The sequence below is a fragment of the Zootoca vivipara genome, chromosome 11 (genome assembly GCF_965207765.1).
Source record: "Zootoca vivipara chromosome 11, rZooViv2.hap1.1, whole genome shotgun sequence".
Classification (NCBI taxonomy): Eukaryota; Metazoa; Chordata; class Lepidosauria; order Squamata; family Lacertidae; genus Zootoca; species Zootoca vivipara.
The window spans coordinates 25,200,186-25,216,465 of NC_142594.1; the positions used below are offsets into that span (position 1 = coordinate 25,200,186).

A 16,280-nucleotide genomic window follows, 5' to 3' on the forward strand; every position below is an offset into this window, starting at 1 on the left:
TCAATTATCTGACGCCATATTGACCAGCTGGTCTTCAGGTGATAGGCAGGGAGTTAAAAGGTTTTTTTGCAGGTATTTATTGCTAGTGCGACTCAAGTCACACAGTGGATGCAGCTGCCTCTCGACATGCCGCACACTTGACAGCGCATATGGCATCAAGTGTGGGCAGGTGGGCATATATTGTTCAAATTCATACCCATACGACTTACACATGAATGATAATGTGTAGGATTTTAGCAATGGGGCTGAATAACTCTTTGGCAAAACTTCATAGGAAAATAAATTAAGAGGGAAGACGTTTACAGGTTTTTTGTTTAAATATTATTGCAAAATAACAGAATGTCAACCATGGATTAGAGACAATATTTCTTTAACGTTAGAGACCAAGTACAATAATTTTGCATTAAATTAATGCTAAGCCATAGTTATTGCAGCTCTCATAGAAAAATAAACTATTTCACAATGTACTAAAGTGACACATAAATAAATAAAACTGAAATAAAAAAGTTAGTCATGAACACTACAAAAATACATTTTAAATAAAAACATGTATTAAGCTTCAACAGAAGTTATGACAGTGATTTCAAAGTGTTTAATCTTATATTGAACAACGGGAAATTATTTTTACTCTGAACTCCTCTTTCCTAGAAAGAGCCTACACATTTTAAGCACTGAATCTATAAAAACAGGACTCATCCATGTTTGCTTTTACAAAAAATATATAAAAAATACAGTACACATTAAAACTTGACGGAAGCAAAAGGTATCAAAAACCACTGCAAAATATACATTGCAAATTAGATGTGTTCGAATTGTATAGCGATACTGAAGTATGAAACAGATTGTGGCATGACAAACAGAAGGAAAACCTGGCATATCTGTAGGCAGGAATCGTGGATAGCATGATGTTCCTTTTGACATACTTAAGTATATTGGCACTAATTGCGTACCTTTTTTAAGGAGTGTGCAAAGTATCGGGGAGACTGAATAAAAACACAAAGAGATTTGGTTGTTTCAGCAAGAGGAGTTGCATTTTTTTTTCAAAGAACAGGATACATTCTAATTCTAAAAGTGCTATGATTGTGCAGTTTTTGAGCGCTGTGGCCTCAACCGAGCACAACTCCACTGTCTCCAAAAATAAATAATTTTTCATTCAAAAATCCACAGGGTCATAATGCCCAGCTCCAGATGTCCCTCCAACACTATGGGAATCCTTCTTGTATGCAATGGGATGGATGCAAAGAGCTTCCAATAGCATTAGGAAAGGAGTTCCATGCATGCATGGAACAGGGGCAGAGCTTTAAAACACTAAAATATACCAGCTTTAATTTTTGGTTGACAAGAGACCTGCAGGAGTGGGGACTGACTCAGCCTGCTCTATTCCTCTACTGCCATCTTCTCATGTGCTTACCACCTCACACTTTCCTGCACTAACACTATATTTTCCATTATATATAATGGAAAATATAGTGTGTGTGTGTGTGTGTGTGTGTGTGTGTGTGTGTGTGTGTAATACACGTACACACACAAACACACCCTGGTCAAATTGAGTCAAAAGCTTTAGTGTGTCTTCTTGATGTAGTTATTATTCGTAAGTAACAATGAGCCATTATAAAAAATTATCTTAAAAAATCCAGTAGTGATTAACCCCTTTGATTATTCCAGTCTTCTACACAAAACAATTCTATCCAATTTTAGAAAGACTCAAAGCAAACAAAGGCAGAATAGTTAGTACGCACAGAAAAGAGATTCATAAAGTGTGCTCTGTATACAAACGTACTTATACCTTTATCTAGTGTTCTCTGAAATGCAACACAGAACGATCACCATATTCGTTCCTTCACACAAAGCAGTGGTTCTCAGGACATGAGTCGAGTCGCCTTACTGAGGTGCCAGAAGGAACACAACCCCCCACCCGTGGCCCCCCGCTAGGACCCTTACCATTTTGAGCCCATGCTGGCATGGGGACTATGACCCAGGGACAGAAACAGAGCTAGCCTTAGGCAAAGCATGCTGTAGGATGGTAGCCTTAAGAGTCAGTTCCACTTGTGCCAGCCAGGGCAGAAGGTAGAGGTGGGAGCAGGAGACACTTGTTGGCTGTGCTACCTCCCAGGCTGGTGCAGAGAAGAGTGCCTGTGACCATCACACGGCAGCAGATAGGGATCAGCACAGGATTCTCCACCATCTCCTGTGTTTCAGGAGTTTCCACCAACCATTTTGGAAGGTGCATTAGGGTGCTTCTTGCTGGTAGGGCTATCTTGCTGAAGATGGAGCTCTCCTGGTGGTGGAGGCCAGTGGAGTCAGGCTGGAGAAATATCTGCGTCTCATCCAAGTACCATCCACAATGACTGGGTAGGGGGGGATTAGATTGCTCTGTTTAGTGTTTTTGCTTTTTAGTAGGCTGGATGCAAGCCTACTTAGCCTCTCTCCTCCAGATTAGTGCAATGTAGGACATCAAGGCTTGCGATTATCGGGGCCAGAGTGATAGTGGCAAGGAATTGTTTCAATCTTTTTTGTTTTGTTTTGCAGGCAATTCTCTCTGTGGGTATTCTGTCCCACGTTTTTTTCTCTTTCTGATCTGCTTTCTCCCCAGTGCTCAGAACAGGAGTTAAGTGCCAACGGTTGACCTGTCACTGATTTTGTGCCAGCTACATTTTGCTTTACATAGTTTGGGAAATGTAGACCAAACCTTTCCTTAACTAAAGTGAGATCAGTGCGTTTGCAACACCAGTTCAGATCAGCATTACGTGGCAATGCTAAATACTAAATAAGTTACGTTACGTTAAAGTGCTACAATGCAGAGTGGTGTTGTGAACAGGTAGGAAGCCTGCTTATGCCAGAACAGTCAAATTTAAGCCAATTTGATCCTGTTGATCCTAAATGGGACTGAATTGGCTCCAATCCAAATTATCTGTGCTTTAATTGGTTTAATCATGTTAATCAGTAGTTAATGCACATTTGTTTTCCCCCAAAATGGAGCAGCTCTGTTTGAAATCTAGCCATGTTGTGTAACTAGGCTTTCAGGTCAGTTTCTCATTACAGTATTCAAACCACAAACCCCCAAAGTATCTTTCAAATAAACTTCTTGGCTGAGAAAACAAAGCTTTGAAGAAAGCAGCCTGTCTTCAGGAGTTACATTTGAAAGTTTCATTTACTTGTAACTTGCTGATGTTGATTTCTTCGGGCTTATCACGTCTGTAGGTTACCGTTTTTGTACAAACAGTGGGCAAGAACATTTTATCCTTAAAGGAGGAGAGAATATAAATGGTCAGAAAGTCCCACACACCTAGCATTCCTTTAAAAAAAAATGCATTATGGATCAGCGACATCAATTACCTTTTTAGTTGCAGATATTCTATAATCAGATGAAGTTTTCATTTTGTTATTGCTCCACTGCAGAATTATTTGTCGGATTATAAGCACGTTAAGCAACCCAATCAGAAACGTAACTATAAAAATTATGAAAAAGATTCTGAAGTGGCTTGGATCATCGGCTGTGCATTCTGCAAAAAGAAGAAGTAGTAAAATTCACACTGTCCCCTCAAAAGGTCCATGCAATCAACCTAAAAGATAAAGCCAAACCCTAATACGAGAAAGTAATTCATAATTGTACTTTTGTTGAATAATATAATAAATGACATCTTTATTGCCATATATACAAAAAGGCACCTTATTCTTAAAAAGCATTATCCAAAAAAGAATGTACATGTTAGGCAGATCTATAGTTACACCACTGATCTCAGCTAGCAAAAAGCATCAAGTCATGATTTATTTATCTAGATTTCATTCTCCAAGCAGTGTACAAATAACTGAAGGTAGGAACGCAGCTGAAAACCACCATTCACTCAAGCCACCATCATTATCTCTCTCTGAAGTTGAAAGTTTGTATCTTCAAAATGTGTAGCCAGTTGGTCACACCAGGTCTTCAAAGGTTCTAGAGGTCCTTTCACCTCAGTGGGAGTCCAGAAATTCTGGACAACTTAAAAGAGCTCTCCTGGTCAATTTGCTGGAGGATGCAGTGCAGTTTTCTCTGCCTGCACTGCCTCATGGAGCCACCACCAAGCTGCCTCTGTTTCTCTAGGGATCAGAGCCCCACCTTTGGTAGTGTCTGTACTGTTAAGAGATCGGGGACATGATCTTAATTCTGGGGGAGTTTATTTGGAAGAAGAGGGTTTCTTAAGTTTATAGAGTTAGACTGCATACATGCGATATATTTCAAGCCCCCTGCTTGCCAGGGGGGCAAGAATCCAGGAAACAAGTTTGTTACATGTGCAGGGTAGTGTAACTCAGTGAGGGGTAAACTACCGTTCCCAAGATAATAGGAGGGGTGGGATATGCTTTAAAAGCCTTAGACTCAACTGCACATTTTGTTTCAACTGTTCATGCCTCATAATGTGGAATAAGAGTAGCTGTATATGGAGAAGCAGAGTGTGAAATAATAGGCTTATAGAAATATTCGTTCCTGTATTACTGTGTCTGCTTTTGTCATTAGCAGAATTAATTTCTCAAAGGCCTAGAAATGCCTGACCTTGACATTTAGCCAATGCCAGCCAACCACATTTTCTGTAATTTAGGTTTTACTTTCTCAAGAGAAAAGAGATTTTGCCTTAATTATTGTGTGAAATTATTAATACTAGCTCGAACAAGGAATGCCTTCTATAGTAAAAAAAAAAAAACCAACAACCTCCATATCAGTAGTGTTCTTTTGAGCTACAATCCACAAAAACCAGTCTCTTCGCTGTGTCACCAAGGCAACTGTAGGCAATCTGATACTGATGATTTTGTTTTTCACTTACCTGAAGATTTTTCAGTATAATGCAACCTGTAAGCACACGAAGTTTTGCACTGGTCCAGGGCAATTTGAGACGAGTTGGAGTGAAGACAGGGCACACAATTCCTGTAAACCAGAACACAACTGAATATCTATCTTTCTTTCTGGATTACCCATGACTATGAAGTAAAATCAGGGATCAATAAACTCAGCATTTTGTTTCATGTAGTTACTAGCAACAGCAACAGTACAGCTTGCCCCCATTCAAGATTGCTTAAGAGAGAAGATGGCCAGGTATCAAAAATGATACACAAACGGCCATCTAGCTAGTCTTTCTTTCAAAATACTTACATACTGCTTTTCTGGGCAAAGCCTTCTAAAGCAGCTTACAACAAATAAAAACAGCAATCTTGAAAATCAGTTATTATCAAAGCAAAAATAATTTAGATTTGCGCGCACACAAAAACCAGATATAAGAAAACCTCAGAATTTCAACCACATAATAAAATTCCAGCCTCCGGTACGTGTAGTTGAATGACTGGGATTTAAAATAATATTTATCAGCATCCTTAGGAACTGAGCTAGCGATGAGCTTTTCAGAGCGTGAAAAAGTCCCAGGAGGTACATTTTAACCAGTCTTTTACTACTTCTCAGACCGATAATGCAGGACAGAGATTGGTAAATTAAAGCTGATTGACCACATCCTGCCCACCCAGACTTTGCCCTGAGAAGCAACAACAACTTGTATCCCAACAATTGCCTTTCCAACCGTATTCTTTGCCTCTGGGGAATTCTGGGATCTGTAGCTTAAGAACAATTGCAGTTGCTAAATGGAGGTGCAGGAAGAGACAGAAAGGCCACTCTTCTCTGTGTCAGCACCAGCATTCAAGTGTTGCTTTCTAGTCATGAATAGCCTGAGTCAACAGGGAGTCACAGAATGGGAGTCAGCTTGTCAACTTCATGGTGAGTGCAGCCTAGCACATTGTACAAACCCTTCTGGCCCAAAGCAAGAGGGTTCGGGATTCTCAGGCAATAACAAAGAAGCACAAAATACACTCCGCGAGGGGCCATGACATTAACTTAACCCTCACTGGAAGGTTGGGATGTGAGGGGTGGGCAGGATGAAGAGCAATTAATGTACTCAGCTTCCACAAGATTGCACTGATTAGCAAAAAGTGTGGGCAACCTTAATCTCCATTGCAAGCCAAACAAGAGGGGAAGTCCTTAGCCCTTAAAAAGCCTCGATTAAGGGCTATTGTATGGGACATAATGTGTGTCAGTAACTCATGAGGGTCAGCCCAAAGTGATCGACCTATCGAGTATCCTGGAAATGATAAGACCATCACTTTGTAGAAGATGGATCAATGCTGTGGATTTTATTCCTTGGAATCACCAGCCCCTTGGTAAGATGCCACAAGGCAGCCGTAAAAGAAGTGCCAGTAGGAATGTGCAGTATATATTGCCCATACCTGCAATTAAGGAGACTGCAATAAAAAAAAAAGACAAGTAATAATTTGATCTGAGGAAACATACCGTTTGTCACTGCAAGCAATTCTACAAGTAGGGCAGAATTCACACAAATGGCCCAAACTGCTGGGATCGGTGCATTTGCATCTTCCACACACACAAGTTCCTCTTCCACTGCAGACCTGGCCATTTGAATTCATGCAGTGCTTCCGTAACGATGAGGAGCACTGGCAACGATCACCCTCCCAGCCACTAGAACATTTGCATTTGCCTGCTTCGCATTCGCCGTTGCCTACAAGGGCAGAGGAGGAATGGGTGAGGCCCTGGGTACATGACTCACTAGAGAGGGGCTTCCAAGGTCTCCTGTGCCGACCCTTATTGATCACAGCTTCTGAAAACTAATTACACCTTTAAGTGATTATTGGTTTAAAGAAGATGGTAACATATTTTGCTTCTTAGTGGAAATGTGGTTAATAGGTTAATGACCTTTTCATTCCCCCCCCTCAAAAATTATTTCCTGTAGCACAAATGGATGAACCTTTGCCTATTAATGACTAAAATGAGGTAGGTATATTCCATTGAAATATTTAAAAAGGTTACGCACAAACCGTTTTTAATTTTTTTTGTATGCCATTTTACCATTTCATAAAATTGTATTAACAATTCTATATATATTTCGTATCACATTTGGGCACAACACCACATTCTACAATGGGGAGTGTTCCTAGCTACATAGGGTATAAAAATGTCACACCTGCACAAGGTAAAAGCCCCCTTTTGGGACCTCAAAACTCAGCCAGCAGACCCTGCCGGGCATGCTGGGAAAAGAACCTACAGGAGAGGTAGCAAAACATCGTCCTCTAGCAGCGTCTATACTGTTACTGCAGTAAAAAAAGCTTCCTTGTGTGTTTGATGGCCCTTTATAATGTTGTATATATGTGACTCTAAAGCTTGGGTTCAATTTTATATCTGCTTACAGTGACTTTAAAAATGGTCAAAAAACTGATAAATAAATTTTTTAAAATCATTTTGTCCGTGAGATCTTATCAAATCTCTTTGAAAGTAAGATTTTATCTAATCTTTAATGAAAGCTCATCAAATTATGATACAGGGAAATGAGGTTGTAAAAAAGACATCACCCTAGTGGTTAAGCATTACTCAAGATGCTTAAGAGATGGAAAATAGGTAATTGATCTGCCTGAGAATATCAGGGTGGGAAGATGAGGTGTACAATTAATGTGTTCCCCCCCTTTTTTAAAAAAAAGTTTAAGAAAGGTATGTGGGTTGAAATTGAGAGCTCTTTAAAAATATTTATCGGTTTGGTTGTTTTTCAGTAGAGTTTTGGTGCCATGAATACACCGAAACTGTGAAGAAGGGATAGTTGTTAAACCACAAGCTACATATGCCAGCAGATGTCATTAGATGCTGACTCCCACCTTTCTCAACCAACATGACTCATAGTCATGGATAAGAGGAGCTGTAATCCAGCAACATTTGGTTCTCCACTCCTGACATATGCAGTACAAAACCGACTATTTCTTAGGTATTGCGGTTAACATTTGTGCGGGGTTCTACACCACAAGGGGAACCTACACATGTAGAGAAGGATCACCACACTTCCACACAATGCATGGAGGGTGTGGGTGAGTGTGCTGTAGCAAGGACACAATGGTTGGGCCAGCAAGCATGGCCGTTCTTCATGTGATGGACATAGCTGATGCAAAGAACATCTGACAGTAGACCAGAACTGAAGAAAAACCTAGCCATGAGATTCCCTAGGTGGCCCGGGGCAAGTTAACAACTCCCAGCTTCACTTACTAACCTACTTCACAAGCTGTTGGGGAAATTAATAAGGTTGCTTACTTGAAACTATTGCCCTTGGGAAGGAATCCACATGCAAACGAGAGTTCGCATGGCAGGAAAGTCATCAACAGACATATATTCAAGTTGGAGGGAACTTTCCTAACACTTGGTTGTTTTGTTTTGTTTTTGTTTTTTTCAATTTTTTTAAAATTCATTTTAAAATAAAACATAATACAGTAAAAAACAAAAGCAAATACCTCACAACACATATACACAAACTAAAAAATAACAAAGAGAAAAACATAACAAAATACAAACAAATAAATCAATATTTTTAACCCTCATTTTACTTAACATTGTCTTGTGGACTTCTCACCCTTCTGAGTTTCATTTTTTTAAAAACAAATTTATTTTGTCCTTAGCAGTTTCCATACACTAAAATTTTCCCCATTATCTTAAAAACACAAGAAAGCCCCGGGGGCAGACAGTCGTGAGGTGGTCTTTATTATAGTTAAGCTTCTCCCAACCTCCCCCCTCTCTCCTCCCCCCAAAGCCTCTCCCTGCCACCAAGAGGCTCCAAGATAGAGAAGAAGAACAGAGGCGGTAAGCCGCTCAACTGTCTGAGTCCACTTACATTTACTATTTTACTATCCTAAACATATTCTTCAATTCACACCTACATACCACAATTTTACCCTCCCTAGCCTAAAAGCCTCTCCAAGAAAAATTCATATAGCTATTCATTTCTTTAATTTCTCAAGTATCATCTACATCTTCATCTGTTCCTGCCTCATCCTCCCCCCGGTCTCTTTTTCCCTGTCGATACAGGAAATTCCATAATACGGCCCGTGTTCAAATCCATATTTTTTCAATCCTATAACCACTACAATTTCATTTCTCATCTCACTCCCATTCTCACATAATTCACCACCCAGATTTTTGTTCTCCCCTCCCTCTGCCCTCCTAACTCTATAAGATGTCTCTCTTGCCATTCCCAAAACAACACATTTTCCCTCCCTCTTTGTAAATTCAGTCCCAAAATAAATTCTTGTTCTTCCATCCCTGCAGTATTAAAGTTCCCTGATGCACCTTGATGAGTTTTCTCTCCTTCTTTTTCCTCTTTAAAGTCTATCGCCTTATCTTCAGGGACCGATTCTTCATATTTTCTTCCCTCCACTGTAATTTCTTGAATTGCCAATCCATCTTCCTTTCCCTCAACTAATTTCTTAGTCCTTTCCAATTGCAAACTGAACCAATGCTGCCCATTTGTAAGTTCCCACAGCAGATTTAGTACTCTCTGTTGAAAACCAGGTGCAGCTCCGGATGTTGACATTCTTTCCAACTTTAAGGGCAGAACCGAGATTAGAGAACTAGAAATAATCGAGTCTATACTTGAAACACATAATGCAGAAATTGTATCCAAATTGGCTAAAAAAGTTTCCATAGAGATTTCTTTTCAAAGCTTTAGATTCTTGTAGCCATTCAGTAAAAGAACAGTTGCAATTTTTAATGTCAAAAGTATCTATTCACTCCATTGCAACAGTTCACACTTTAGGCAATAAACACATTCCATTCCTTTGTGACATCATAATAGGGTCTAGCTGATTCTCCTGTGGTGCCGATTCCAGGGCAAAGGAGAGGCTTTTCCCAGACCCAATTGCTGCTTTTTGCAGGGATTTTCCTTAAAAAAGACTCTTCCCCCCTTCACCCTGCCTAAGAGAGGAATTTATGTTCATTCCTTGGAGGTTTAAAGCACTCCAAATTCCTTTCCGGCTTCGGGACACGTTACTGCTTCCCAGTCAATCAGTGGGTAGAGATGGACCTCCATTTTTTTAAATCTCTCACCCATGGCCAGATTTTCCTAATTTTGATCCAATAAATCAATGTACTCACAGTCTGTTGCTTTTGACAATTTTCCTTGGAAGAATCAACCGCTGCTCTCTCCCAGTCACGCAGCTTCGCGCTGTCAGAGTTAGCAATCTTAGTCTGATGTGCTGCAGCTCTACCCCCTCGCACTCGGGGGCTCAAAACAGAGCCTTACCGGGGAGGGGGGAGCCTGCTTTTGGCGCCCGCCAGACGCCGGGTCCCCAAAACGCTTGATTTGGGGCTCTTCTGGGGATTCTGCTGTGCTGGAGCAGCCCCCCCTGAAGCGCTGAGGTCAACTCCGCTGAACGGACCTCTGACTGAGAAGATGGCGCGGTTGACCGGAAGTGAACACTTGGTTGTTTTGGGCACACCCGAGGCGACATTATTTCCCTCCTTAAGATCCCCACTGCCATATTTTAACCTGGGAGTGGATTCCCAAAAGGTGGGACTGGGTGTGGATAAATTACTGAAAAACAATAGCTACAAGTGAGCAACCTTGTTTTCTGAGTGGAGCTGCACACTGGTGCTGCATATTTGGGCGACTAGCAAGCTCTCCTGAAAATGGAAGCAAAAAGAAGCTGAGTCGCCTTAGTGTCAGTCATTTGCATCAAATGTATGTAAATAAATAAATAAATAATCTGGTGTGCATGCTCTTTTGGGGGGATTCCCCAGCAGATAGAGAAAGCTCTTGTGTCAAGGGCACTGTGCAGCATAAGACTATTTGGCATCATCTCAGAGGAGCAAGTTAGCCAGCTCATTCCAGACTCATCATACCCTTAACCAATCCAAAGTTTTCCTGGATTCTTAAAATGAGTCCATCCATTCACGGTCACCGTCCCTGATGTGTGGAGCTCTCTCCAGACTGGATGAACAAACACCCTTTCCTCTAGATCTCTCCTTCTTCAGGTGTGGTTTTTGACTTATCTGCTTCAATCCCACTGGCAACCAAGTTTTAAGTATGTATATCTGAACTTGCCCACAGCTGCTCTTCTGCCACCTCTTTCCCTTTCCTTGCTGGTCCCCCCTCCCCTCACATCACCCCTTGTGTATTTTATATCATAAGCTTCTTGAGGCCATACATTAGTCTATTTCTGCAGATGTAACTTAGTGAGGAACTATATTGATGCTGCTGTAGGTACATGGTGTTATCTAGCAATAGTGTGACTTAGTTTGGGCCTTAGGGTTAAGGAAAGCTACAAATCTAGTTAACAGCAAACTCCTGTGCATGTTTATTTAGAGACCCTGCTAGGTTTGATGGAGCTTGCTCTCTGGAAAATGGGTTTAGCTGAAAAAGACTGAAAGCTGAATTGGTAAAATAGAGTGAAATTCTGGAGCTTACCAGCACATAAGTTTCCCAAGTGATGAGGGCAGGAAAAGTCATCTTTTTCACAGTATTTACCATATATTGTGCCAAGTTTGGTTTTGTGGCAAATGCATTTCCCATCTACACAGTCTCCTTGACCATTGCAGACTAGATGGCCCTTGGGCATTTTGCACTGCTCAGAAGAGAATTTGTCGCTGGAGCTCGAAGTCTCTGCATCCTGAGATGTTTCATCGACACATATCCTTTTGTGCTTTATGCTGCCCTCACACTGACAAGCACATATTTTGTGTATATTAACTCTGGTTGATTCATTGAAACCAAGCGGTTTGAGCATCATGTATTTTCTTCCTTCAGTTGTACTACATCCTTTCATGGCAATGGAAATATTGAAGAGCACCTGCAATATAAAAAATGAGAAGCACTCTTTTACTGTATCGTTGAAAAGCAGCCCTATAATTGTACTGGGGCATTTATAGAAGCTGTTGAAAAATGCAAGTTATTTATAAGCATATATTCTTTTTAAAGCATTGACTTCTTGGCGGGGTGGGGGAGAGAACACCTTTCACCATTCTCTCCCTCCCTCCCTCTCCCTCTCTGTGTGGATTGTTTTCGGGTATCATCCTGAATAAGACAGGGTGGCCTATTAGAATTAACCATAATTTAAAACCAACAAGCATTAGCTCAGGCATCCCCAAACTGCGGCCCTCCAGATGTTTTGGCCTACAACTCCCATGATCCCTAGCTAACAGGACCAGTGGTCGGGGAAGATGGGAATTGTAGTCCAAAACATCTGGAGGCCCGAAGTTTAGGGATGCCTGCACTAGCTGAATCTCTTTCCTCTCTTAGGACCACCTTCAATGTGATATTTGGACGCAATTTGTATGCTGTCATAGATGGTCCCATATAAATGATTGTTATTAAAGCACAGCAATGAAAAAGCTTAATCCTCAAGCAGTTATATGTGACCTTCATGCATTGGTGTTCCCTGAATTGGCATGCTGCAGCTGCATTCTGAGGCCACCAACAAAAAGTAATTTACATGCAAGCAGAACTATATGTGCCACTAGTACTGGTTTCTCTCTGTAGCAGCTGCCACAAACTAGCGGCTTGCCTCTGTGAAAAAGCGGCTTGCCTCTGTGAGAATGGAAGCTGTAAGGGCTAAAGGGGGGAAAAAACCACTGCACAGTGGGTCTCCTTAACTGTGGGCAAGCTATTGCTTTTGGTGATGGTTTGCGAATACATTGTAATGCCCCAGTCTACTCATCCATTGCAGACGTGAAATGTGGCTTACACGTCAGCTTCCCAAACTGAAAATGCTTATTTGTTTTACCCGAGGAGCCTCACATACACAGAGGAGCATATAAATGAAGAAGCTAGGGGTACAACACACAACACCCTAGAACATTAGCCATGGACAAAGATGTGTGTTGGAATAATAAAGATGACTCTGATGACCATCCTTCAGGAACTCTGAACGGTTTAGGAAATGAAGCAAAAACCTCAGGGCACATCTTTAAAATAAGTGCATGCCTTCACCATAGCTGCCAAGTCTCCCGTTTTTCACGGGAAACCCCCATATTTTAAACCGTTTCCTGCTGGCAGCCCGGATTGGAAAAAATCCCGTAAATCCCCTGGATTTCCTACTTGCCAGGGAGGTTCCATTTTGGGTCCTGGCGCCGCCCAATTTCTGGTGCCCATACATGGGTAGCACAGCACCGGAAGTCACTTCTACGCATGTCCGGACATGCGTAGAAGCGACTTCTGGTGCCGCGCCATTGCTGATCCCGTATTTTTCAGCGGGAGACATGGCAGCTATGGCCTTCACACCAGTTATTTAAAATGTACTTTAATTGATTAGCTCTAGGATCAAAACTTTCAAGCAGGCACAATGTCTCGTTCCTGGAAGCCCGGGGAAATTTGAAACGGCAGCTGCTTACTGCTAACCATGGAGCAGAAATGTTTATTCATGGATTTAACTGGAAAACAAAGCTCCACAGAAATAAACTCCATGAACAATCTGGAGGGCCTAAGACTACGACCCACAGATATTTACTTTAAAACCCATACCAAATCTTTCTTCCACTGAAAAAGCTATTATAAAAACATTGACCAAATATTTTGCCTCCTTTGTGAATAAAGGAATGCCCATACTTCAGCTGTGGATTTCACGTTTTTGCATCCCTCCACGCCGGTTTTTCTGCTTCCATCAGGGCAGATTGCAGTGACCTTGACACTTATATCTTGGATGGGGTTTTCCACCTGAATTTTCACTTCAGAGACCAGATTCTGCAGTGGGGGGGGGGGGACAAAACAAAACAAAAACCGAGAGAGCTCCATCACATTGCATGGCAATATGTGCTACAGTGGCAGCATGCCTGACTCAGTGGATTTAACTGAAACAAAAGAGCCTGTCTGTCTCTGGATAAAGGAATAAATTGTTTTCTGTATAAAGACTCCATTTATATATATCACATAGCCATGCCAGGGGAACTTGTAATCCTGAAGAGGAGGACAGCAATGTTGGGGTTTCCAGCTAATCTTACAATGTCAGTGACAAATCCAGCATTCCGTTCTACCACTATAGGGCAAGTTCACACAATAACATCTTTATTCTGCTCTATGTCTACTGAGTGGACACTGGTTTTAAAAATACTGCTGCTGTTAGCACCTAGAATACCTACTTCCGGATGTCCCTCTCCCCATCCATCCATCATGGAGAATGATGTCCCTTGCTTTTGTGGCACCGACCTTTCTTATCCTTGCTAGATTGAGCACGAGACTCCGTGCAAGCTGCTTTCTTTGTTGGCAATGCTAATCACAGAGAAAAACGAGACAGAGACAAGCAAATCCCTTGTTTGCTATGGCAAGAAGGCTGCCATGGCAGTGTGTAGCTGCTAGCATCTCTACACTTGCTGGGAGCGTGGAGTGATTTGGCTTAAAGACAATGTTTGAAGCTTCTCTCCCTGCATGATGTGATACTTTTTTAAGTCCAGGGATTATATTCTAAGTTTACGGAGTATCTATTCATGTACACACACACAAAATCAAATAAGCAATCCCTCCATGCAGTCTTAATTGGTACAGGGCTGCACCAAATGATTTTTCTGAATGTGCTCACTGCCTCTCAGAGCACTAAGTATGTTAATAGCTCAGTTGGTAGAGCATGAGACTCTTAATCTCAGGGTTGTGGGTTCAACCCACGTTGGGCAAAAGATTCTTGCATCCCAGGGGGTTGGACTAGATGACCCTCACGGTCCCTTTCAACTCTACAATTCTATGAAAAATTAGAATACAGATAAAAACCCATCAGATTTAATGAAAATGAGATTCCTTTCTGGGCAAGCTCACAGTGCCGTCTTATCACAAGCAAATGTGCATCATGTAAGTTCCATCCTGATGTTGGAACCCAAGATGTATTGGGGAAAAGGTGAGATATGGGTTTCTTTACGCTAAAATGTTGGAACTGTGAATTGTGATGAAGCCATTAACTGTTTTCTGTCTTGAAACTGAGAGCAAAAGAAGCTGTTCTCATCATTTGACATAGATGCAAAGTTGCCCAGATTTCTGTTGATTGTGTGCTTAGCAGAGGAAGACCAATTAAACTGGTAACTGTTAAAAACAACAACCCCAAAATCTATAGAAATGCCATGAGCTCATAACTTTTTTATGGCACCTGTTTGGTAAACTCCCAATTAAAAATTGAAACTACAGAGAAATTCAGAGGTATCTTGGACGCATCATTAATCAAATATAGGCAGCTGATATTTTTTAATTACAACAGTTCAGTTCAGGTGAACTGCAATGGAAGAAATTTCACACACATAACAAAAAGTTTCTCTTTTGGTTCATCACTTTCTCTTTTATATACCATTTGCCTGTTTTTTTTAAGTAGGGAAGTAGAATTTTAGATGCTGAGACCTTAAACAGATCTTTAATTTGGGATGTTTAGACGCAGCTCTAATTGGTGTCATTTTTGCTGGGTCTTCTCATTATCTATTTGTAAATTATGGCTTTGGAGAGATGACATATCCTTCCGAGAATGCATCTCCTTGCCATTTGCCCCAATTAAAAATGGAACATCAAAGCAAGGTTAGTTACGAAGCAGATATAAATCAATTTGATTGCTACAACTAATTTCAGTGAGAAACAGTGAAGATACATTGTGTAACCAATTGCTGCATAGGAACATTTCTAGTACAGAAAGTAATCAACATGGTACCCCTAGATGTTGTTGGACTACATCTCCCATCTACCCTGACCGTTGGCTATACTGGCTGGGATTGAAGGAAGCTGTAGTCCAGGCTTCCCCAAACTTTGGCCCTCCAGATGTTTTGGACTACAATTCCCATCATCCCTGACCACTGGACCTGTTAGCTAGGGATCATGGGAGTTGTAGGCTAAAACATCTGGAGGGCCGCAGTTTGGGGATGCCTGCTTTAGTCCAACAACATATTAAAGGCACCACACTGGCTACCCGCCCCCTATCTTTCTCACTCTGTCCTAGTGGCATATTTTCTTGATAACTGTACACTAGCTTGATTTTCCTCAGAAGTAAAGAGAAGGTATGTGCTTTTTTGCAGTTTGCCTTTAGTTTCCACTCTTAAGTGATTTTCTTGGGTAAAGCTATGTGCTGCTAGTAAAGGAAGCTTTTTATTTCCTTCTGACCCAAGCTTGATAGAGGCTCACTTTTTCTAGATTCTTTTCTTTTTGCTTCATTCTAATCTATGCGGACAGTTGTTTTCATTCAAGAACCCTCCTGGAACCAACCACAGACCTCACCACAGCAAATTTGGTTGAATGGGACTTTGGGACATTTTGTAGATTAGATAGTTATTATTAGCCTAAAGGAAGGAGTTTAGAACACAGGAAGCTGCCTCAAACCATTGGGCTATCTAGCTCAGTTCTCCCTAAGGTGCCTGGCAACAGCAGCTCTCCCTGGCTAGAGGCAGAAGACCCTACCTGAGGATGCCAGATACTGAACCTAGAACCTTCTGCATGCAAAGCAGATGTTCTACCACCAAACTACAGCCCTTCCCTACGGGCCTTTAG

General features: G+C 41.4%; 1 protein-coding gene across 2 annotated transcripts in view; it reads right to left on the reverse strand.

The window, feature by feature from the left end:
* Nucleotides 1-353: 353 nt before the first annotated feature.
* Nucleotides 354-16,280, reverse strand: part of ITGB8 (integrin subunit beta 8) — a 55,148-nt gene continuing 39,221 nt past the window's right edge. For both annotated transcript variants that reach the window (XM_060280731.2, XM_060280730.2), the window contains exons 9-14: nucleotides 13,383-13,517; nucleotides 11,247-11,628; nucleotides 6,305-6,530; nucleotides 4,797-4,897; nucleotides 3,337-3,503; nucleotides 354-3,242 (exon numbers count right to left, since the gene is read on the reverse strand). In XM_060280731.2, coding sequence (XP_060136714.1) covers nucleotides 3,126-3,242; nucleotides 3,337-3,503; nucleotides 4,797-4,897; nucleotides 6,305-6,530; nucleotides 11,247-11,628; nucleotides 13,383-13,517 — 1,128 coding nt within the window. In that variant the 3' untranslated portion in view covers nucleotides 354-3,125. The remainder of the gene's footprint in view (nucleotides 3,243-3,336; nucleotides 3,504-4,796; nucleotides 4,898-6,304; nucleotides 6,531-11,246; nucleotides 11,629-13,382; nucleotides 13,518-16,280) is intronic.